Here is a 25,754-nt window from a genome sequence, read left to right as displayed (position 1 = left end):
CCATCACATGGCACAGCTCGTGTAGTCCTGGCTGCGGCTTTTGTCTGTTAAACAGACCAGACTTGCGCTCCCATTTGCCAAAGTTCTATTAATTCCCACTCGGTGTCCCACCGAGGGGCCGGTGCGTGGTTCGGTGCGCAGCCATTGCATTCACCTGCAGCTGAGGGCTCTAGGGTTTCACGAGCCACTTGCCTTTTTAGACAACTTACAGCTGCAACACCATTTGAGTTACACGACATGGAAGAAGAACAACAATGAAAACAAATCACTGAAGTCTATATAACAGAAATAAGTATTTGCCGTGGTTGTACTTGACTACCATACACGACCATACTCGAAACAAGTCTGTTGCAGCTAATAATTATTCAGTCATCCTATAAAGTGGACTGGAGATATCACTAAGGCTGAACTTGCTAGGTGAGAGTTTCTTTCCATGCTCTCTGCAGTACTTCCAAAAACCACTAACAATGTTATTTTTCATTTCCCAAAGAGGGCCTCAGCCTACAACAGTACAATAACAGTTTGCAAAGATGATGTAAGCTATTGTTCTGTATACATTTTAAGGCAGTCAAACAATACATATTTTGCCTGCTACATGAGAAGCAGAAAGAACCTTTCTTCTACATCCTATAAATATCATGGCTTGGGAAAAACTGCTTTGTATAACTGAGGCTAAACATTATATACACCACATACCCAGATCAGCAGGCAGAAGCACCATAACCAAACATTATAAAAAAGGGGTGGGGGAAAAAAGCACAAGAACCTACCTTTAATCCTTGCCAAGGCAGACTGGTTCTGTTGAAGTACATCAATACATAGCCTAGAGACTCCATGTCATCCCGACGACTGGAGAAAGAGAATGAACACAATTAATTACAAATTTGGGCATTTCGCACTTTATTCTAAATAGTGTGAGCATTCCAAAAAAAAAAGAAAAGGAATAAAATCTATAAAATCTAAGCATTGGTACAAGAGAAGGTCTCTCTAACACAGCTAAGCCATCCAGCAGTTCAGGTTTCCACTGGCAGACATGCAACAAGGCTTTACAAGCAGGAACAGATCCTACTCTTTCTTCAGGCAAGGGAAACATAACTTTGAATGTTTCCTTTTCTTTGTTTTCCAATGTCTTGCCCATTTAATTATGTAGCTTGCATAGAAACAAAAGTTTTACCTGCAGGAAGCACAAAACACATTGTAACTGAGATACAGGATGCGCCTTCACTTCATTAGGGAAGATTTTTCCCCGAGCCACAGTCTGGGACCAATATTGACCCTTTAGCCCCAGAAGGGCAGAACTTTTCTTCCCTCACTTCTATTAAAAACCCCCAAATTGTTTCCATGATCTTTAAAGACAAGTAATATTTGGAAAGGTGCACACAGAGAGGTGCCCCTGCTCTCCTCCCACAAGAAGTCTGTTTGAAGGCAGCTGGAGAACCCGTCATCTACCCACTGACTTCACTGACAATTCGCACTCAAACTCTCATCTAAAAAGGCATCCGGTGTTTCCTGTACTGCAGATGCTCCAGATCCACAAACACCACTGTACTTTGCCACGCAGCTTTCATCATTACTCAGGCTAGTACAGTCCACTGAAGTGGAAAAAATGCTCCACAACTGTTTTTCCTCTTGGCCAAGTTACCTTTCCCCAGCTGTGCTAGACTCGGGTTTTTCCTCTGACTACAGCTGACATCTAGTTAACATGAGGCAGAACAATAACTTCTTTCTCTCCTCCAAGCTCCCTTATCAAGAGAACTTAACAGGTATTGCTGCTGCTTTGCCACCCAGGCAGATGTGCAAGAACAGTACTTAAGCAGTGGCAGGATAGACTATGCACCTACCAGCCCCACAAGGGAGTAAAAGGCTGAGAGCAGTACTGCAAACAGGATTATACCTACACCAGCTCCCTCTAAGTGAGACCCATCTGTAAGAACCTGGACAGATCTACCTCCACATCTTGGTACCAGAGGAAAGAAGTCATACGTGATGCTCTATGTTGTGGCCACTAATCATCCCCAGAGTGACCTGTCACCCTCTCAACGCATGTTCCAGCTCTCTGGCCCTTTGGGGAACCCATCCAGGCAGATCTCCTGCAAGAAAATCAGCTTGGCTCCCTAAACCATTTCACCGCAAGGGCAAAAACGCGCTAATTGTGCCCAGGGCCTGGTTCAGTTCCCTTGACAGCAACCGGCTCCAAGGTCACCCCAGCTGTAACATGAAACCACAGCCAAAGACAGAAGGATGAAAAATGATACCAAGACCATGAACTCCAGCCTGAAAAACTTGCTAATTCAGGTTTTAATAATCAACAGGATTCAGTGAACCAAAGTGGAGCCATGACATGAATTTACATTTTATGAGAAGGTAGTGTTAAATTCAGAAGAATAATAGGGATTAATAGTTTCTAATCCTCCGTCCCGTTCATTGTTGTAATGTTCAATTTCATGTTTTTTAGTACGAAACATTTAATTCTGTAAATCTGTAACAGATATACTGATAGAAGCGATTTTCAGGATTGGGCAAGCAGGACAATACTCTCCATCATTAAAAAGAAACAGGTAACATTGCAAACAGCTCCCCAAGAACAGCTGTCATTACGTATAGGGACATCTGTTCTGCAACAGTCAGAGTACAGCACTACGAGCTGATGTACAGCACTACCAGCTGATGTACAGCACTACCAGCTGACGTACTCTGCCATAGCTCCAGGACTGGTTTCTCTTGATTACAGGAATACATTGTCTCACTGTTGGCTTGATTTCGACAGTTTAAAAGCTTTTAGCATGCACCAAGCTACATTTCTAATTACATCAGAATTCCCAGTACCAGCAGAGATGGTACAAGGTCTCCAACTAAATTCAAAGGCATTAGTGATTTGCAGTTCCCTTCCCTCACTGTAAGGTCCTAGCACAGCTGTTCCCTCAAGCAAACGGCTTAGGTTCCATGAAACACACTTACTGAAGAAGCGACACCTGACTACCTGACCCACATGTCAAGTAGGCTTAAGTAATGACACTGGCAGACAATAAGATACACTTAAGGAACCTTAATAAAATTAAAGCACAGAGGGAACGCAGTGCGTCTTAAAGCACCAGCTATTTTTAAGTTACGTGTTCTGTTGAAGCTGACTGCTAGAAATTCTGTCATCCCCATTTGGATTGAAATGAAGGTCAGAGGCACAGACACGGCAATTTTAACTATGTCTAAGTGACCTCAGCATCGTGTGGTAAAGCCACACTATTGCACTTATACATTACAACGTCCAGGCATACGGAAGAGACATGGCTTCACGTCTCGTGAGTCCCTAACACCCTCTCCCAAACAACCTCAAGTGTTATCTCCACCAGGCCACTGCTAAGGTACCACAGCAGCAATATGCTTTTGATCCAGATGATAAAACCGTGTTTGTTGATTAAGCAAAGCTCAAAAATACAAATACACCCTCCACCTACCCCTGTGTACATGTATACAGAGCCACAACTATGGTTGTGGATACCAGAAACCAAAACACAATGTGAGTGAAGATCTTTAAGTCCTGCTTGCAGGTAAAAGGATAAACAATAGTTTACTAACTTGAAGACAGAGTGAGAAAACAGGACACAGACACCACCTTTGGAATACTCCTCCTGGCTACAGAACTGCTCATCAAGCCAGTCAGTAGTAAAGGGATATATACACTTATTCATGTTAAATTAGTTCAGACACATCAGAATCTTAGAAATAAGATCATCTTGCTGCCTCCAAAAGCACAGCACTGATCTCCCTGAACTCACCTCTGCTCAATGCCGAGATGTGCATTGATGCTGGCATACCGAGCTGTGCCAGTGAGATTTTTGTCTTCTCTGTACGGTATGTGTTGCCTTGTCCTGTTGTCCCGGTACTTTTTGGCCAAACCAAAGTCAATAAGGAATAACTTAAAGAAAAATGAAAATAGGTTATATTTCTATACAATACAAGGAATCCCCAACCTCTCACGAGGCATTAACATTTTTAAGACATCCACACAATGTGACAGCCTACAGTTAAGAGGAAGCAGAGTAACAGTGCAGAATCACAACCAGCTTTAACTAGCCAGTTCAAAAACTTAACAGTGAATTAGTTCAATCCAGTGGAATAGATCAGATTGTGCTGATCTGTATCTTAGATCTACAACTATTATGTTGTTATCGTAGTTTGTATCACATTAGCTCAATAACTACAGTGCACAATTTAGGAAGGAAACTACTTTGTGTGGAAGCACACTTCCCAAAACCCCTCGTGCTAGAGTTTACACATCCAGATAGTTAAAGGCAGCTCAGCAACATAATGCAAAGGATGCACATTCTGTATTCTGCCTTATGTCTCCTGAAGAGCACTGGCCATTCTGCAGAGCACGAGGCCAAAACCTTCAACAGCAACCAAGGCATCTTGCTTTCAATCATCTGCTCATTTCGGACTACCAGAATGCTATCACAGCAGCGTGACACACTTGCTGATATTAATACAGCCAGGAAGCTAGAGCCTAGTACACAGAATCCAATTTAGCTTTCTAATGACCAAGCTTGCTCAATGATTCGGTATTTAGCAACAACTGAGTGCGTGCTAATTAGTGTGCTAACAGACAGCCTATCTACAAAGGTTAATCCAGACAGTACCTTCTTGCGACAAGATTTCAGGACTAGGCAAAAAAGCTGAGGCAGAAGTACATAAGGCACATTTCAAATTCTAGCAATCAGTCTTCAATCTACATATCAGGCTGAGCTCCCGATTCCAGCTCTGGATTATTGCAACAGGATCAGGTACTACAAGCCCTACAGATTAATGAATACTGCAGAAGTAGCTTGGGTGTGGGGGGGAGACGATGGAGAGAAGACAAAGTTCAAGAAATTCTCAGTAAAATCTATTCAGTATCACCTCAATGGTGATTCCAGAACAGAAGATACAGCTTTAAATGCAAAAAAGTACCGGGGATTGATATGCAGCTATATCTGCATCCAAGACTGAAACAAAGGGCCGCACTGGAAGTGCAGTGAATTATAAAGTGACACTCGATATGGAAATATCAAAGATACTGAAAGACTGGAAGTCTCTGAATCACATGGTAGGTATGTTTCCAAATTCTGGTTGAAGATGATTTTCTAACTATAGTAGTCTAGACAGGAAAAACAAAACAAGCCACCATGCTAAAAACCTCTTCAGTCACTAATGTTGGAGCAGCAAACCTTGAGCTGAAGGCTTGTCATGATTTCTATGCAACCGCAGAGCAGTTCCACATGTGCTGTCCTAGTGAAAGTCACTCTCCAAGTCCAGAATGCGTGGGGCAAGAGCAGGTAAAGCCACGTTCTTACGTCAACGACACTGGTCGTAGTTCAGGAATGTGGGGGGTCTCATCTTTGTTGCACCCACCACAGCCACCACTAGAGGTTGTTCTTCACTTAGTGAGCATGGACATGTTCTCCAGCTACCGGGAAATCGGCAATTTTGATACTAAACTCCTAAAGCAGATAGTACAAAGCGTCCACAGGATTGCTACACTGCATATGCAGCTTTCCTAGAAGCAATGCCTGAACTCAGATCCAATCCCTTTTCTGATTAAAGCGCTCTGATGTATAGTTTGCAATAGCTACTTCTGCAGGGCCTGTGCCCATTAGTTGAAGCAAAATACTGTGTCTTGAGAAGGAGGGAAATCCAAACACTATATGTAACCATCAGAATATTTTCAACACATCTTTGGCTACAAACACTTTAAACAACTCAATATCTTCACATGCTTTCTGTAATCCTGGTGATCTTTCTGCTAATTAATGGTATGAAGGAACTCTCAGTTCATTAACCAAAACATTTAACACTAGAAGTGTCTCTAATACATAAATAGCTGGTGTCTAGCCCTGTTTAGCACCAAATGGGTACAACTACTTTCTTCAAAAGAATTCTAAAAGTAAATGATGCTCTGCCCTTTCCACAGCTGCTCAGAGCTCTCTGTATTAGAGCTGAACAAGGTAATTCCGCATTCTCTCAAGAGATATGGGTAAAACCTCAACAAAAAAAATCCATTCAGCAACACAAACCTCTTTTACACCAGTCAAATAACTGGATGATTATTTTACAGCACTGATTCTCTGGGGAAGTTCACTCTGCTCCTAGCTTAGGCTTGTTCTGTATTTCCCATTCGCAAAGGAGTAAATCCATCTTGCAAAGAGTTAAGTTGGAAGATACATCCCGATTTGGATGAGCACAGAACACAGCGATGGCAGCCAGCAGGAACACAGATATGTTCCCACAGATAACCTCACACCACCTTAGTTCTGTTTGTTGCACAATCAGCAGGAAACTGGAGAAGTAGGGCAAGATTTTTGCCAAGAGCAACTAGAGAAGCAGATCAAAGTCTTTGCCCAACTGATAAGAAAGTTTCAGGAGGAGACAAGAGAAGCCTGTCAGCTTGTGTACAGCAGCTGGCTGCCCAGGATTTAATACGTGAAGACAATCATTGTGGAAAGCTACGGACTGATTCTATGGCCAAACTCCTGAGCTATGATTCATATTCAGCAATTTCCAGCTGTCCTGCTATGAACTGGCATATGTCTTCATTTCTCTCCAATTCATCTTCTCTTGACGAGTCAGGAGTACTACATTTAACACTACCAGATAAGCTCACGCTTCTCCAAGGCACAGCTTGTTGGGAGTAATTTCAATTCATAAGCACAATGGATGAAAATACGAGTCCTCATTACACATTTGGAAAGATTTTAAACAAAAACGGCAAGGGAAGGAGTCTGGCTGAAGCGATAACAGAACTGCTCCACATGCATTCAAAGACACCGCAGGAACCCTCCGGGGCGAGCAGGGAGCCCCGCGCAGGAATTCTGCTGTTTCACTAGGGTGACACGTCCTTCACCACATTGCCTTGAGTCTGAAAGGACAAAACCTGCTTCTGCATCTGAAACCAAGCATGTACATTTAGCCCTTTTTAATAAAGTTTAGAAATAATTCCGCAATTTAAACAAGCGCCACAGGGAAACATCTTAGTAATGTTACATGTTTGCCAAGTATGTCTGAATAATGCCAACATAAGAGGTGCTTTTGCAAGGTCTACATTCTCCAGAAAAAAAAATTAAAATAAAAATAACAAAACAAAAATAAAGCACATGAATTCGGGGTTGAGGTTGGAATAGGAGACAGTTCAGACCTGGTTTAATCCTGAGAAAGATGGGTCCTGAGAAGTACTAACAGTCATGCTTCTTTTCCTCTTCCCCACTGGAGATTCTAAACACTGAACAAACAATAGAGGGTGGCAGTGCATCAAACAGTATTGCTTACAACGCAACATTGGCCGGCGCAGACAGGCAACACCGAGGCGCTCAAGAAAGAACAGGGTAGCCAAATGCCATCCTTCTTCCACCAAGCACTGTAGTTTTCAAAAAATTATCTTTGTATTTTTATTGGTTTTTTTCTCCAAGCAGAAAATTTGGAAGATGTGACCAGGTAAATTTCAAGTGTGAGCCGCTCCAAAATGACACTGCCTTGACCACGGATAGCAATGGTGACATTTGGCTCTATTAAAAAAGGAAATGGAAGTTTTGCTTACAAAACCATCCTTTGGTTTCACAAACTGCCCTTCCCCCAAAAGATGTTTAGAAAAAGTAAATCTTCAGTAAGGAAGAGGTAGAAGGCATTTAGTCACCTTAAAGTTTACTTTCATAAGCATGCAGGGCTTATTTCTAGCAGAGCTGAAAATTCATCTTTTAAGGTGGGAGCAAAATTTCTCCCAATCACCAAATTAAAATTTGAAAAAAATCAATTCTTTTTTTTAATTTTTAATATAACTGACAGGAAGCTACTGGAACAAGATTACCATGCTATTCTAGTCTTTGTGGCTGATCTTCTTTAAACTGTGTATAGTCATCTCTAAAAAACCCCAAACTACACTTAGTTACAAAACAAAACAAAGTAAATACTGTATGGTGGTGAGTGTTCCCCAGACAAAGCACTTGCTTCTAAACTGAAGCAAACCATTCCCATCTTGTTACTGATTTGTACTTTTGCCAAAAACTACCTCCCTCATCTCTAGACCCCTGCACCAGTACCCAAGCCCACGCCCACAGTGTTTGCCACCACAGCATTGTGTGGCGCCCTAACTAATCTAACTAATGGGGCAAAAAAACAATGGTTTGCAGGCAATTGTTTTTCATTTCAGCTGATGCAAATCTAATGTGTTCCTTCACTGAAGTGAGCACAGCAGCATTCTCTAGGCCATTAATCCACCTCAAGATGAACAGAGTGCAGCAATGCCAAGCGAGCATGACTGTGCAAAAGTATAGAAAAATGGCCCAAAAAGAACGACTGGAAATTAGAAACTAAAACTAGGAAAAAAAAATAAAAGTTTAAGTCATAGTGTTAAGTCATGCCAGGAAACTAAGGAGCCTAACTGCTCAACACAGCAGAGAAAAATAGAGCTCTACAGAGGCAAAGTGTGAAACTTGGGAACACAGAGTTGAACAGCGACAGGATCACAGAGACGGCCCCTCCGCTGCACGGACGAGCTGTGCAGGGGTTGGATCTGAACGGTCAGTGCGCTGCACCTCTTCACGCAACAGCCGCTATCTCACGGCGGTCCAGCTTCCCCCGCTAACGTTCATGGCCCTGAAGTTGGCATTCATACAGGCAAACAAAGGTAAACATTTTGAACGCTAGTGGTGCCTAAAGAGATGAGACATTCTCTGATGGCATATCGAGAAGATAAGTGGGAATCTTGCTTCCAATAAACAGCTTGATCACAATACATTTGTCCTGAAGTTAATTTCTATTAAGTAGCATGCTTAATGCATTGCCAATGCTGCCTGTCTGCCCGAGCTCGACATACAAATTGCAGGATTAAGCATATTTCACTCAAGAGAACTAAAAATAAAATTTAAGTTTTCTTCTATATAAGGCTTTCAACGGGAAACATGCACTTCTGACTATGTTTACCCACCCAAACAAGTGCAACCACCTCAGCCCAACCCCCCCACCTTCCTTTTTTTTTCCCCACAAAGTAAACTGAAAACAGTTTTTTGTTGTACAACATATTCAAGTACTCTATTCAAGTTTTCTATCAGCATGTTTACATGAATTCCTTTATTTAGAAAGGCAACTGATCTCCATGTTGGCTATCAGCTGTATCCACGGCTCTCATGGCTGCAGAGTTCTCTTTACCAGTCATCGCGAGGTTTAATGCCCTGATGACTGGTAGGTCAGGAGCTCCCACATTGGCACAAATCCTTTTCATCCCAGGATGTCAGCCCCAAATCCAAAGATAAGTTTGACTTTACCATTGATGGAAAAAACGCTATTACAACAATTCTTGATAATGAAACTCCATTACTGAGAAAAGTAGCAAAGTGTTCTCTAGGGTTGGTTTATGATCTTGTAGCAAGCCTGAAAATCATCTTGCAATCAAGTGCATCTGGCGGGGTGGGTCAGAGACCCCCATGTGTGCCACTGCATTTAGAAGTGGACACTTAGAAATGCAAGTTCTCCCATCAAACAATCAGGGTTTAGCATCCAAAACAACACAGTTTCAGCAATGAGTTTTAAAAAGGTTGTGCAGCTTCAACCAAGTAACATAGCCATTCCCTATGGATCTTTTAGACAAAGAGCATTCGACTAACCTTATTACAGTGACGCCCAATACCCATTAGGAAGTTATCTGGTTTAATGTCTCTGTGTATAAAATTCTTTGTGTGCACATATTCAATTCTACTGATCATCTGTAAAAAAAAAAAAAGCAACAGCAAAACAAGTAAGATTTCAACAAGAGCAACACAATTCACTTAAACCTACAATGAAAGCAGGAATTTTTAGTGTTCTTTTCCTCCGCAACTTAAGTTTCTACATTCGCTTAATGAAAACCAAGGGCTTCTTTTTATGCTGTTCAAATAAATCTTTCTTATATGTTAAAATTCCATAACCGTCCTCAGGAAATGGCAAATTAAATACCTGAAACAATTTCCCAGATATTAATGTTTTAACTATAGTGTCCCATTAAAGAGCAATTTCTTTTCCTTGCTTCAAACAAACGTTCGCTGTACCTATCACAACAGAACTTTAAAACTCACTCCCTCCCCCATCCCTGTTATTCATTCATTATCAAGTGTCACTTTTCCAGGTAACAGTTTGCAGGGAGCAAGTAACAACTTGACTGTGGCCCGTACTATCACTTCCAAGCTATTGTGATCCAGCAATCACAGTCAGCAATGACGCGCAGAGCAAGTCTGGCACATCTGTATTGTCACATACAACCACGTGACTTCCTGTGCGTGAGATCACAGCACACGCATTTATACGATACAGCTTTCCAGAGACTAAAACACTCTTCATGCAGCCTTTCGGGAGTTGAATTCTTACATCATACTCGTGACAGCTGTTCTACTGGACTGTGACTTCCAAGCCAGTTTCCATGCACTGACATACATGCCATGTACGTTTCTCAGATGATAACTAGTTAGTGTTTATCATCCAAAGCAATATTGCAGGAAAGCCTCACAGATTTCCCAGCGATGCTGGAACACCCAGACTCCAGCTAACGGCTCTCGAAAGCAAGCGCTGCGCTCGCTATGGGCAGCCAGAATGGGGCAGCTGACCTTGTCTCCAAACAAACGCCATGAGCTTCCTTGGCCAAGAGCCTGGGACTCTACGAGCGGCTGGCCAAGTGACAACTTGGTACTAACATCAATGACGTAATATCAGATGAAATTTAAACTGCCATTGAAAATTCAACTTGAGAAACCCTTATTGCCTTGCAAGTAGCTGAAGACAGCACAGCACAATCAAGATATTTATTAAATAGCAAGAACAGAGCTGGCTGTTTGCAATGCTGTACTCTCAGGACCAAGTCGAAAAAAATATCAGTTGCTAGAAAAAGACTTAACAGACCTCAGCTTGATAAGCCTTGATTACAGTAGTGTGTTATCTCCACTAACAGCTTTAAGAACTGTCTTCAAGGGCCACAACCACCAAAATCACATTTATTAGCTCATGGTCTGGTACTAGTTGTCACAGGAGGCTGTGAATGCATAGCGAGCTGGCCAATGTATAACAGGTTTCCTTTAAATCAGATCACCCATAACTGGAGACTTCTCCGGACCTTCTAATACCACACCCATGGCTGATAGCAGGAGTTAATCCACCCATATTAGTGTTGATAATTGATTAAAGTTGCACTTGTTAGATCTGCAGAATCAAGGAGCTGGTATCTGGACTGCCCTCCCGCTACATTCATTTCCTATGGCACCATGTCTTCAATTCCTCTAGTAACTGTTCAATTAGCTCTATACAACATTGTATAACAAGTGCTTTAACCCACTTAAAGAGAACCATGTTGCACTAAATACTTTAAGGTTTTTAACTTCCTCACTGTAAGGTCTGTACGTACCTGGTCTGCTAACATAAGTACTGTTTTCATCGTAAACCTGCGAGAACAGAAGTTGAATAGGTCTTCAAGGCTGGGACCAAGAAGATCCATAACTAGAACGTTGTAGTCCTTTTCTTGACCATACCACCTGCAACAAAGAAAATTGCCCAGCGTTAGCAGGAATCCTAATGCGGCTCAGGATACCATTAGCCCTCTTGACTGCAGGGGCATATTGCTGGCTAATGTTCAATCTTGAAAGGTAACTGAAAACTATGGCTGGGAGTGCCTTATTTTTCCTGGAAACAAAGTCTGAAGACAAAGCAGAATACACAAGCTGGCAAGTGCACGTGAACGCATTTGATTTTCCATTAAGAGGAAACACTTTAGTAGCAACTGAAATACTGAACATCAAAATCAAAATGCAACCAAAGCCATTACACATCACTGTACCGAGTCTGAACCGAAACCCACCTGCAGGACACCTTGGAATCCTATCAATGCTTCCTGTGTTATTGAACATCACAGAAACATCTTAGAGTGCTTTAACCTTTGTTTTCAACTATGACTTCCCTGCAACAGACTAAAGCAGCTCATGTAGTTAACTCACGTACTATACTACCTCTCTGTTCATTCATCCAAATTTAACAAATGGCAACCAAGTTCTACCGGTTTAAGCAGATGATAAAGGTTCTTTAGCAGGTTTTCAACATCACGAAGCGAACAATACTTAAGTGTAATAAAAGCAAAAATACAGATCTAGTAATATATCGGTTGCAGCCAAACAGACCGTGAAAACCACCTTTTAAGTGTCTGATACATCTATCTGGTGCAAAAAAAATGAATGTTACCAACACTGTGAGAACAAGCATAAGGCCTCCCATGCATATTTTACCTTCCAATCCACAGCTACCGTTTCTATCACAGTATTGCTTCATGTTTTCTGCAGCTGGGGCAGGAGTGTTGCACCACCTAAGCTGCCTGGGACCCGGACTCACACCCTTCACTTCTGCACATCTCAGCTGTGAATTTCCATACTTTAAATTGGCACTGAAGGGACACAAATATTCTTCTCTACAGTCCTCTGCACATTGCAGGTACCTACAGTTAAGTGACAGGAATGTGTGAAACACTGTGAAGTTGTGCTGAGTTCTGGTACATCACTGTACAGATCCAACACCATATGGATCAGAAGGCTGTGTTTTGCCTTTGCTGTAAGGACTTGAGTGCCCAGCAAAGACCCAGTACCAGCAGTCAATGTACAAGGCACTGACAGTTCTCTCTGGAAGAGTCTCGAAGTTTCCAACAACAGTGGTACAGACAAGATACACCAAGAGTATATCCCATAATAAGAGAATGCAGATTAAAGTAATAAAAATCAAAAATCAGCTCAAACACAGTCGTACCTGGGGTTTAAAAACTTCTATAGACATTTTATTTCCACTTTAGGCAATGTCTCCAGGAGACTAATGCATCGTTGTCTGGAAAATAGTTACCACTGATAATGCCGACAAATTCCTTGGTACTCACGGGATTCCAAGCTTAGCCAGGGTAGTAAAGTGTTTACAAAACCACAGAGAAAAGATTTGGTATTTGGATTTGTTTCAGGAACTACTGGCCTGTACCTTCCTACTGCTGGGATTCTAGTAGAAACCATGCACGTCTATCAAGTCCCTAACGATGCATTACAAAGTTATATAAGGACTGTGGATCAGTCATTATTTTACAGGTCAGTCAAGCACCTTTACTGATTCCCTACATCATGAGTGGATGGAGAAAATATGTATTTTGAGAGCAGTCATTCAAGTGAGATGTCTACAAAACAGCTGTACTCCAACGTGTTAATGATCATAGCGGTACTGTAAGCACTATTTAGCAGTTTTGCCCTCTAAAAATTAATAGAATGTACTACGATACACAACACCACCCCAAAAAAACCCTTCCAAGTAACTCAACTGGGAAAGTATGTTGATGGTATCATTTGGTAAAGTCTGCAATTTATGAAAGGGTTAATATTCTCAGTGCAACCTGACACCAAGCTGTGCAACGTATGCATTCTGAAAAGACCTGCCTTATAGTTCTGCCCTTTTAAGGAGCTCATTTCAACAGCAAGAGCAACCACAAGGAGTATTTAAAAAACGCAATGCAGAGATCAGGAAAGAGTCAAAACGAGATACTGTTGAGAACAGTTTCTATTCAACTACAAACCAGCTTCAGTTCAAGGATTATTGACTATGCCTGTAAATCTACTCCTTGGTTCCTCTCAAAGTCACCCACACAAATGGCTTTGACAAGGCTCTAAAAACAACTACACAGGTCACAGCTGAAAACAAATCGCTATGGTCATCCAGAGTTACAAACTGGACCAAATGACCTGCCTGGTTATTGTCACGTGAAATTGAGGATTGCTGTGAAAAAGTCTAAAGAATAAGCTGGACTGAAGCATTCTAAGGAGTAAAGCAAGATCTAGATAAAATACGATCATCTTCAAGAAATGGAAGCCCCATTCAGGTGCTGAGTGTAATTGTTCAGCACAGTAACGGTTCAGTGCCCAGGGGACTGCAGTACGAGGCAAAAGGATCAGAGATCAACCTTCAACTCAGCTACAAAAATTTAGTTACAACATCACAGAAAAAAGCGAAGTTGATGAAAAGGAAGCGTACCCTGGGAGTTATATTTTTAAAAGCATTTTGCTCCTCTACAGGGACCTCTCTGCTCAGTAAGTGCGGTAATTCAGGTTGATTGCACAATCTCCATTTGGCCTACTTCTACATATGCACAAGAAAATGTTAATCTCCTGACCATTTTGCACTGGTGGAAAGCAGAGTCAACTCTGCAAGACAAAGAAATGAGAGGAGACCTCTTAACACTTTGTTTTCATGTGCACATGCCTGTAATTCCTCTTAGAAGACTACTCCATTTCACCACTGGCAAGAGAACTTGTGCTAGGCTTTGCAATCACTTGGTGCTTTATTTACTTTGCTAACACTGCAAGTAAGTTTTCATTTCCCTTGGAACACTGCCAGGGAAAAAGTGGGATTAATAAGTACAGCTACATCATGTCCATTCAAAGTCTAGTAGCTGCTGCTACTACTGGCAGCTCTGAGTAAAGGTGTTAGAAGCCTTGGCTCTTCTTAGGAAACCTTGGATATTATCACACCAAAGACCTTGGCAAGCATTCCTTAGTCCAATATTCACATAATCACTGTAAGAGAGCATGTAAGTGCATACTCTGGATAAGCACAAATTTAGAGCACTTGGCATGCAAGTTTTAACACTGCTGGGCTGAAGTGCAAAACATTATGGCAACAAACTGAGCACAATACCAAAAAGAAAAAGGCTAGAGTATTCAAGAGAAATCTTCATAAATTTAATACTGCATCAGCCATACAATTTGGAGTGAACTACTAATACGAAGGAATGATCCATACAAAGCCCCAGGCAACTATTAGACGACACTTGCGTCTCAGAACTGTCCCACCTCTGCCAGAGCTCCATGGAAGCACTCTTTCTCATACTAAAGCTGAGGAAACAACAGCAGCAATACATTTTAAGCAGGAAGAGTTTGAGAAGACTGCAAAGTAGGAGGAAGAGATTTAACCACTTGACAGTTCACTTTGGGCAGGTAATGACTCTGCATGTAGTTATACCCAATGTATTATTTCAAAAAGAAAAGCTAAATTACTAGACTAGGAAAATTCTATTCCTTTAATTCACTCCCAGGGTGCTGTATGTTCCACTAGGACATATTTCCTAAATAGAGAAATTTGATTCTGTAGCACAGGTCCATTTCTACATTAACAGGACGAAGTTGCCATGAAGAGCTAAGAGTTATCCTTGAGCAGACAGGGTAACAGTGCCACACCTGATGCAGTTGTTAAGAACCAAGGTCCATATTCAAGCTGCAGAGTGCACCCCAGCTCACACATGCATGAAAACGCTTTGTCACTCTGCCTTGCCTCATCCGTTTCAAACGGCAGATCAAATGCCTACATATCAGTTAGAATACAGTAAATATCCTTTATGAAGCTTTCCATCAAAGCACGGTTAAAGATTGAACAGTGACCTTAACTTGACTTCCGCGACTGGTCTAATCTGAAAGACCGAGACTCACTGCGTCACCCCATTTCCAAATCACGTGGTCCAGCAGCCCGACGTGCTGCCCCAGTACGTGCACCCAGCTGAAACACTAACATCTTGAGTTTCAATATTTGCAGCTCTCTGCTGAACTAAGTCACAGGACACAGAGGTCTGGCAGTGTTTGGTTTCCAAATCCCATACAGTAAAGAGGGTACGATGTCAGATCACACGACAAGTGAATGTTTACTTGAACTCATGTGGGGTGTGTTTATTAATTCCCTTGACTAACCTTGAGACAAGCAAGCGAGCAGCTGATGCACATCTAGCTCTTGGTAACACATATTGTAGTCAGATCTACCCAAGCTTACATTTCTGTTTTCAGAGCTGTATCTTTCAAAAATTGTATGATGTCTATTTCAGCAACTGCTTATTTTATAAATAATGTCAATAACAAAAGAAACATTCAAGAAAACCTTTGTTAATAGCTTGGGAGTTTTTTTAACTGAGAAACATTTCATGTGGTTACTAGAACATTCTCTTCACATCTTGTGAATTTTCCTTTGCAAGGCTCAGATTGAGGCAGGCCAGTTAGCAAACAGAGGTAAGTGAAGGGCTAACGGAATTCAGACACAGCCTGTGAAACTGAAATTACGCTTTCAGACTACTGTACTGCTTACACAACTTTAGTAGATCTCCCTTATACTGGCACTTACAACAAGGTAACAAAAGCAGCACAATTATCAAAGCTGTGTGAGCTGGTCAACTGCTGAACAAAAAGACTCAGAAAACACAAAATCTCAAGTTCAGATCAAGATTAATTAATTTACTGAATAACTGTACATATGTTAATCACTGGTAAAGAAACCCCAAATCCCATGCATTCTGAAACTACGAAGGCAGCAAAGACACTGTCACCATTAGCACAACAGCATGTCATTGTGTCTACAGCTTATTCGATACACAACCAGAACATCAGCTCAGTGTCCCAAGAAATGCTGCTACTACCAGAGCGACTGGCACAAGACTATTTTGTTCCAGCTGAATAGAAGCTCTCCTCAATCAACACCTGCTTCGTCAGGTAACCTGTCCTCCACTACAGGCTTCTCTCAACATGATCACTGATGTTCCAGTGGGGCAATGTGGCATTGCACAAGGTCCTGCTTTTGTTACACACACAGAAAATATCTCCTGGCGCCTCACTGCAAGGAAGGACAAGGCTTCTGTGACAAGACTTGAGCAGTTAAACCTTTAGACTTCCAGAAACCTTTATAGCCACATTAAAAAAAAAAAAAGTCAATTTGGACTTCTTTGACATCACATAAACTTTTGGCACTTTCATAATTCATAGTATTTGACCTTATGATTACTCTGTCTAGTCCTGTGCAATTAGTTTTCCAGCATTTGGGCTTTCAACATCAAGCAGAAGAGTCTACTTGACAAAAATGGAGATGGTCAGAAGAACTAAGGTGGACAAAAAAGCTATTAAAAAAAGAAGTGTATAGTCAACAAGCAATCTGGAAAAGAACTTAGCACTAGAATTACCTGAGATCACCTTATTAGTAAGTTTGATGAGTCAGCAGACATGAGGGTGAACCTGCAAGTCTGGGAGGCCTCATGAACACAGAGGATTCAGACATCCCACAGCAAACCAAATGACACTGAACTGATGAACACTCTGACACTGTATGCCATTTCTGCAAGCACTAAGTCATCTGTACAAAAGTCTCTGAACTAAGCATTAGTCAGATGATGTGACTAAGGAGAAAACACAGACCTCCCTGTAATCATATAGCTCTAATATCAGGAATCACTGAAGAACAGTATGCAATCCTAACCAGTAAAAGTACAGGTATTCTCCACAGGAACTGTGAAGCAATCGGTATCAATGCTTACGGCACTGACGTGCGAGCCTTGTCACCAACATTCAGGAAAGGAAATTCAAATCACAACAGGGACAGAAAAGAAACTTCAAGGTGGCAAACTCTGTAATCACATATTCAAACAGCTCACCAAGGCAGCTGCAGAGTGATTCAACTATTTAGAGGTACGGGAGGGCTGAAGTAGCAAAAAAGTTATTAAAAAAAAAGAGAAAGAAATGGGAGCTGCCTGCCTGTGGGCAGAAGCGTTTCTCTTTAGGCACGGCAGCTGACTCGCTCTCGCCAATGAGTGAATCATGAGCACTGCCGAGCCAGCCCAGAAAGTCTGAACGCTGCACCTGACCCATTCACAGGAAAAACAGGATGTTGTGCTGGATGTGGAGCAAAGTGGTCCCTTCTGGTCCCATGTTCTGGGCTTCGCAGGACAGACATCTCCTGACAAATGATGTTTCAGACAAACTGGCAAGTATATTCTGCCTGTGAAAATAAACTAAATTGAATCTTGAGGTATATTGAAGCAACATATATAAAAATGTCAATCTATTCTTACAAGATTCATGTCTAAATTGCCATATATTTTATATTTCTAGTTTTTCTCCCCTGAAGCTGGAAAAGCACTTCTTAACTGTTAGCCAGCTAGGAGTAATACAAATGAACTTAACCATAATATGGCATGACTGAAATACTGAAGTAGAATATTTAGCAGATGTCATCCAACATTAGTTGCCATGGTGAGCATGAATTAGGCCATCCAAGTACTAAATAAAGAAACAGCAATGAACACCCTACTCTATGAAGTTAGACAGACTATAAATAAAATTCAGTATCAGTTTTTTGTACAGTTATGAGAGAAATACGAATACGTGAAGCCAGTGCAACTCATCTCCTAAGCAATAGGGTCATTTCATCTGCCTTGTGTTATGTTGCAAGCACACTTCCATGTAGGCGACTCGCTGTTCAGTGAGGTTCATTAACACCTGGGAGGAAATGGCAGGAACATAAGTCAAGTTTCAACCATAAAAGTCAGAATGTTCAGTTCAGCTGAGAGGGTGAGTCATTAACCCACAGCAGGTACAGGAAACGTTCCCAATGAAAAGAGTGTTTCAGTGGTTTTACACCTCTGCTGCTCACCTGGTCCAAATAAGAGTAACACTGAACCTGCACCCTTTAGCAGATCCTTCCGCAAGGGCTGAGAAAGGCAAGGAGAAACCAAATGAAAAAGGGACAGCTTCCTTTGTTTTCAAACTGTGGTCTTTCTTGCACGCCTCTAAGGAGCCCACAAAGCCCAGTTAGGACAGAAGTTTAGATTGCTATAAAACATGAAATAGATTTTGTTCAAAGACATTCATTCTCTCAGTAGAAAAACTCTAGGCACTAATTTAAAAGACTAGCTTTTAATTGTACTTTGAGCTCCCAGAACAAGAGACCACTTCTTTTCTACTGCAGTGGTTCTGCCCTTCAGCACACTGCCTTAAGTAGTAACACAAGATTAATTAATAGGAGGCTCTATTGCTAGAACCTTCCTCCTAATTACTTGCAGACCTAGATGAAAGTACCAGTCCTACCACTGAAGACAAGAACTTAGGCTTATCTGACTACTAGTCCTAGGTTTGGGTCTTTGTTTTACTTTATTTGTGTAGTTGAAGGGAGCACTGGGGGGGGGGGGGGATGCTTTTGCATGTGGGTTTTGTGGGTATTTTTTCCAGTGTGTTTTGTTTATCTGTTTTTAGGGTTTTGGTTGGTTGGTTTGCCCACCCCCCCCCCCACTTTTCCCCCTAAGCTGCAGGAAATTATAGAGAAAACAGTTTAAAATGGTGTTTGAGAGGTGAATTTACAGATTAAGCACTGCTTAGAGATAAAAAATTGAAGTGCTCAAGGAAAAATCTGCAGTAAGCAACCAAAACAACAAAAATTGTACATGCTTTTATAGATTTTTTTTTTTTCAGAACATTTTAGTATGCTTCACTATTTAGCAGATTGCATAGCGATACACGGGCGGCAATACTTAATTTCTCAACATCAAAATATTTTGCAAGAACTTACTCCATTGAAAAGTTCAGAAATGTGAAGATTTACTTGTCCAGTTTGCAAGAGAACATTGCAAAAAAATGCTAAGTCAGCAGCTACAGATCACTACAGTTAAATATCACCTTCATCAGCCTCACATGCTGCACAGTGTTCATCAGCCCGGCCCACAGAAGAATTCACGCAGTATCTGTTTCACATTTCTTAGACTCTTCCTGCTCTGAAGTGTCCCACTTACAATGCACCAACAGCCACAGCATAGCTGTTTTCCATTTGAAACTGATACCAAAACTAAGTTATCCCATGATATTGTCAGGAGAAAAATCCAAAGCTTGTTTTTCTTTCAAAGGTACATCTGAAAGTACCTAAAGGCGGTATTCATAAATAATAGGAAAAATGGTTGATAAACACCATAAATGGCAAAAATTAAGAAGGGCTCTCACAGATTATTCAAACAATTGTTTTTGTCTAACAGCGTTACACTATGAACAGCCCAACATACAAAAGTCACCAAACACGCTCTGCTGCTTTCCTCCAAGCCCGGACCAAGGATTTGGGAACAAAGGCAGACAGTCCAAACTAACAGGATCAGTGCCCAGTTAACAAGATTACAGCTAAAAATGCTTCACCGCTGAAAAAGAGAAAGACAGCTGATGGCTGAGAACAATGGGAAAAGGCCCAGCAGAATACTGCCGACTTTACAGTTGTGTCCTAAAGGCAGATCAGATTGTTAGAATGTTAAGCTTGGTTCAAGAGGCTTTTGTGAAAAATTAAGGTGATAATTAACCAAAGTTTGTGCACCACGAACATACCACAGCTTCAAGTCTGTAGAGTATTTATACAAAGTTCTGTGAAACTCCAGGGACAAGTTCAGAAACTTTGCTGCTCCTCCAGGAAACAAAAATAAGCAGCAAAGTCAAAGACTTACAAATCCAAAACGGTTTAGAATATTAAGATAAAGACATTCCAATCTCTATTTTTGCTATTTTATGTGCAAATAACGCGTTCTGTTGCAGTGGGAGCTCCCAAGGCCCCTCGTTCACCCTCCAGGACAAGCAAAGCTTGCAGCTGATCCCACAGAAGCAACATTTAAAAATTATCTCCAAAACTGAGATTTTGCTCATTAGCTTCCTTGCAATCAGCCAGAAAAGCCATCAAATCAATGTAAAGGCTATAAAAATTATCTAGAACCAAGCAATTATTTTTTTTAAGTGACACTCCAGATATGCTGTCTTGTTATTACCAAGTTTGCAATCACATCTAAAGGGCAGAATTCAGTTCTAAGAGCAGGTACCCAAAACGAACCAGCAATCCATACCTCACCTATTATTTCAGCTCTGTGAGTCAAAGAACCACAGCAGCCGGCTTTGAAAGGCAAAGCCACGTCATGCAACATCGAAGTAAGCTGATCTTGGCCACTGCCTTGCTTAAGTAAAAGAAAACCAGAGAAGTCCCACATTTTTCCACGAGGAACGCAAGGTTTTGTGTCTCTGTTCCCCAGATGTGTAGCACTGAGATGGAAACAGTGCTGAGCCCAGCTTAGACAGCACTGCAATGGGAAAAGCTTAGAATGATTCCTCATTTTTTCACTCAAACGCACTGTTCATGCTGCTGCTGTTTAAAGGTCTCACATTACAGAAATTTTAACAAACGTAGCAAAAGATTTTCCTTCAACTTGATTCATCCCTCTAAACATACCGAGCCAAGAACAGCTTATTCCAACTTGACAGCATACCATTATAAAACAATGGTGGAACGTGCATTATCAATTACACATGCAAAGTGACCTAAGTACGAAGTCGCACATTCTCCCAGCTTAGCTGCTGCCAAAAACACGACAGAAAAGCTGGAATTGTCTGAAACAATACACACAGTAATATCACTTTGGTCCTAATCTTTGTAATCACCTATTCAGGACATATCCTTGTTAAGCGCCTCAGTGATACGGCTCACTTGGCGCGCCAAGTCCTCCTCTTTACATTCAGAGTACCATGGATTCTGCTACTTAACACACTGTTCCAATGTTTGTCCTAAGAACTGTGTTGGGTGCCCTACTCAGCTTCCTCCTAAAGAACATTAAAAATACAATTTTAGACTTCTTCAAGCACCACCAGATATCATACAGCAATAACTAGTAACAGAAGCCTAGTTAACAGAAGCCTAGAACTTGGGAGCAGCATCTTAAAATTAATGCTGCTTCTGAAGACAAAAAAGGTATTTCCAAAAATTTCGTAAAGACACTTTCCTAGAAAAATACTAGAGGGTGTTTCAAAAAGATGGACCCAATTTGAAATTCATTCGTTTGAATTCAACTATCATCTCGATGTTGTCTATACAGCACATGGAACACACAGAGCATCAGTGTTACTAAAACTCAATAGCTCATTAAACCATTTGAATTTTTTTGTGTAATTATAACATGTTGCCATCATGAAATAACACTGCTTTGAAACTGGATCCAATTTTTTGAAACATCCTGTATAACAATTAAGAAGAACTTGCGAGAGCTTGGAATTGAAAAACCTCAAAACTCACTGCCATTATCAAATAAATAACACACCTTTAGCATGAGTCTATGAGTAAATCTGAGTTGGTTTGAGTATTGCCTCAGATGTTCACTCTTACTCAGATTTTTGTAATGCTGTACCGAGGGAAGTCAGAGTGTGTGTTCAAGGTTGTAGCTCCCCCGTGGTGGTGAGAATTCCAAACCACAGTCACCGGTTATACAGAAAACGAAGTCAGATACAAGCACACTGAACACGGATGAAAGAAAACTTAAAGATGACTGCTGTAGCTGAACCTAGAATCAAGTTTCTTAACATGCAGATTCATTCCAGTATTTCAGCTTTAAATAAAATGCTCTCACAGGGTATTTTAACCAAAACGAAGAACTCAAACTGTAGTTCACTTCTGTTACATGGAAAAGTTGAAAAATTTGCAACTTAGGCCTTGTTATCACGCCAAATATTCATTTACTTAAAAAAACCCCAAGAGTTGAAGAATGCCTGCTTTTCCAGTTTTGCAATGAACCGCCTGATATCCACTTGTCTTGGCTGTTCTCCCAGTTATCCCTGTTTTAGCACATAACGATACTGCGATAGCTTCCCAAACCGCAATTTCTGTTCTTTCAGTTGTGAAATAAGGGCATCCATTTGAAGAGGGAAACTGTAGGCTAAAATAAAGACTAAATCCATTTCCACAAAAGCAATTCTGCTTAAGCTCCAAATACTCTGCTTAATTAAGGTACCTTTACTCTATTCCTGCAAGAGGCTGTAGTGAATGAGGACAGATGGCCAAGGCAACACTGTCCCCTGCTCCAGCTTATGCTCAGGACTGCAGCCAGTGGTGGTTTTGGGGAAAGGGGAAGGAAAGGAGCTGTTAACCTCAGAAACGCAGACCTGGTTTAGGTTTTGTTAAAACTAATATGTAGTCTAGAATACATCAGCATTATGGCTTCACAATACACCTTACAGGTCACTATAGATGTAGGTGCACATTCAACACGGTGAGGGAAGGGTTAACATTATATGGAATCCACAGTTTGACTCCATATCTAACTGAAGTAGTTTCTGCGGCTCAAGGAGCAAAACTCATTTATGCCATAGTGCAAACATAAATACTAACGTTTAAGGGCAGTTGTTAACAAAGTTTAAAAAAAAAATAACTTATTGTACAAAGTCTTTCTGAAGAAACCTGAAGTTTCATTTAATCTATTCAGCTGCACAGATTCAGTAGTTGGGAACTAACCCACTGTAACAGCTCAATAACCTCCAGAAAAATAACTCCTCCTAGAGTCTGCTGCACCAGTGATTTTCTTCCAGATTGTGAAATTATGAAACACTCCCGAAAGTTTCAGGCAGAACATGAAACAAGGAATCTGCATAATGAGCAACTGAGAAGGATTAATCTTGGCACTTTAAACTGTACGGAAATCCTAGTGACGCATTTGTTGCGGGTAACAGAGAGGGGCTGCCATTTCATTCCTGGTTGAGCTTCTCTGCAGTCTCAAGCGTTGCAGCACATAACTATGAAAGGAAAAGATACATGCCGGAGCATGTCCCTTGTCCCAACACGAGAAGGGGGAGGGTTAATCACATCCATCCGCCATTTTCTGAGCAGAGGAGGAAGACATGTTGGAACAAAAAAAGAAAAAAAAAAAAAGCAACAAAAGAAAGCAGCCATTTCCAGTGCCGCCTCCAAACTGCCAACCCCACCAACAACAGCGGCTCTCAGCAAAACAGCCTCACACTTGGTTTTAATCACAACAATTTCTCACAGCTCAGGAACTGCTGAAGATCTCGCTTTCAAAGCACAGTACATAGGAAGAAGGAGAGACCACGGGTTGCTGGGCAGGATACCCAACTAGTTGGAGAGCTTGGAATGGAGTTATTTTTCCTCCAACAGCCAAATCCCTCCCGGAAAAATCTCTTTTTAATGGTGTGTCCTGCCTCACGCTGACATTAAAGAAAAATCACTGTACTGGCATACTTCAATCATTCCTACCGTATATGTGGGATGCCAACTCCTCCCTGCAGAATCTTGTATAGTTTGCTTTCATACAGCAGCTGGGGATGTCTGGCCTTCTGAGACTCCAACTTTACAGCAACTTCCTACAGTGAGAGGGAACAAGGAGTCAGAGCAGAACGTCCACCAAGCACAGCCTTGCCACTGAGGCTGAAGGGGCACAGCACTTCCAGATCCCACACACACCCCTGCTGAAAACACTTTGAGATATGATTTTTTTTAAGCTCTCGGTGCTCAACATCCAGCATTCTGCTGAGTCTTCAAATAAAATCCACATCGTGATGATTTGTACGTAAATATCCATCCATCCCAGGTCATGAAACTGAGCTGGAGATGTGAAGTCTTCAGATCCATACAAGTGAGGAAGAACATACGTGGGTGTTTCTTCTTTAGAGCTCAGAACCATGAGAGGAAGAAAGAGAAAAAAAAACAAACACAAGAAAAAAAAACAACCAAAAGAAGATACCAAGAAAAAAAAGAGCTGAAGAAACAGAAGATCTTCTTTGTTCCTATTACTGTTGATGAAAATGAGATAAAGCGTTCCTCAGCTGAGAGAGAGGGGAACAGACGATTGGTGGCAGAGGGCCGACTCCAGTCGCTCACAAAAGACAAAGTGTGTTTTCCCACAATGGTGGTTCCCTCTCCCTGCGCAACTGCTGCGTGGGGGAGCCCAGGCCCGCGGGCTCCGCCGTGGGGAGGGACAGAGGGACACAGGGGCAGAGCCACCCCCTCGGTGCCGCCAAGCCCCTCAACCCCGCGGTCCGAACCTCCATCCCCACCCGCGGAGATGCCCTGGGACAAGGCGGGGGGGCCGGGTGGGGTGGGCACAACCAGACGTCCAGCCGGCCCCGGGAAGGTGACGCTGGTCTCCGGCTCCCGCCGGGGTGCGGAGGGGACCTGCCCCACGGGCCCAGGTAGGTGGGGGAGTGCGAGGCGCCCCTTACCTCTCCGTTGGTGATGTTGATCGCCAGATAGATGTCCCCGAAGGAGCCCGACCCGATCTTCCGCACCAGCTTGTATTTGCCTCCGACAATGAACTCGGCCTTGGAGCCGCTACTGCTCGCCATAGCGAAGGGCGGCAGAGGGGCCCTCCGGGCGCTGAGAGGCTCGCGGGGAGAGAGAGGGCTCTACTGCCGCCCCGGAGAAGGGGAAAGGGCCAGGGGAGGGAATAATAAGAGGCAGATCGAGGCAGGCTGGTCCCCGCTGCTCAGCTCCAGCCGGGCCCCTCCGGCGGGCGCCCCCCTCCGCTGTTCTGTCCCGCTCGCCGGCCGGGCGACGCTCGGCTCTTGGCCCCCTCCAGAAAGACGAGAGGCAGCCACTGAGATGCTGTGAGGGTAAGGAAAGGGGGAGGGAGGGGAGGGGAAGGGAGAGGAGAAGCCCGCTGGGTCCCGGCCGCCGCCGGTCCCTCACTCGGCCGCCGCCATCTTGTCTCCCAACCGCTGCTATCGCGGACACAAAATGCCCCCAGCCTGCAGCCGCCGCTTCTTCACCGCGCGGGGCACGCTGGGAACGGGGCGGGGCGGCCGGCGCGCATGCGCCAGGGAAAGGCCGCCCCCCCAAGTCCTGCAGCGCCTGCGCGGTGGCAGGGAGGCGGCTCCAACAGCCACCTGCTCATGCGCACACACAGCCCTCCCTCACAACCAATGACCGGCGTCGCTTTTCACCCGCCCCAGGCCTGGAGATTCGTCGTCTGCTCGCTGTGCGCATGCGCACTGCTGGAACACGACCCCGGGCGGAAGATGCAGGAGAGAAGCGTCCTTGCCCTCACCCGTTTCTTAAAGGGGCAGGAGCACCAGCCCCGCACCTCGGCCGGGCCTGTTCCGGGCGCTGTTGCGGCTGCGAGCGGGCGGGCTGCAAACCGCCGGGCTCCTGCTGAGTCCCTC

The 25,754-nt window shown here is 42.8% G+C and overlaps 1 protein-coding gene across 5 annotated transcripts in view; it reads right to left on the bottom strand.

Moving 5' to 3' along the window:
- Nucleotides 1-25,430, bottom strand: part of CSNK1A1 (casein kinase 1 alpha 1) — a 34,756-nt gene extending 9,326 nt beyond the window's left edge. For 2 of the 5 annotated variants that reach the window (XM_065029496.1, XM_065029497.1), the window contains exons 1-7: nucleotides 24,816-25,388; nucleotides 23,851-23,957; nucleotides 11,390-11,516; nucleotides 9,627-9,725; nucleotides 7,166-7,249; nucleotides 3,774-3,913; nucleotides 771-849 (exon numbers count right to left, since the gene is read on the bottom strand). In XM_065029496.1, coding sequence (XP_064885568.1) covers nucleotides 771-849; nucleotides 3,774-3,913; nucleotides 7,166-7,249; nucleotides 9,627-9,725; nucleotides 11,390-11,516; nucleotides 23,851-23,957; nucleotides 24,816-24,938 — 759 coding nt within the window. In that variant the 5' untranslated portion in view covers nucleotides 24,939-25,388. Of the gene's footprint in view, nucleotides 1-770; nucleotides 850-3,773; nucleotides 3,914-7,165; nucleotides 7,250-9,626; nucleotides 9,726-11,389; nucleotides 11,517-23,850; nucleotides 23,958-24,815 lie in introns of all 5 variants that reach the window. The other 3 variants (XM_065029498.1, XM_065029499.1, XM_065029500.1) reach the window with 2 other exon arrangements.
- Nucleotides 25,431-25,754: the final 324 nt, after the last annotated feature.

Source organism: Columba livia, chromosome 14, assembly GCF_036013475.1.
Source record: "Columba livia isolate bColLiv1 breed racing homer chromosome 14, bColLiv1.pat.W.v2, whole genome shotgun sequence".
In the NCBI taxonomy this organism is placed as follows: domain Eukaryota; kingdom Metazoa; phylum Chordata; class Aves; order Columbiformes; family Columbidae; genus Columba; species Columba livia.
The sequence above is the reverse complement of the archived record's forward strand: the minus strand, read 5'-3'. Positions and strand labels throughout refer to the sequence as shown.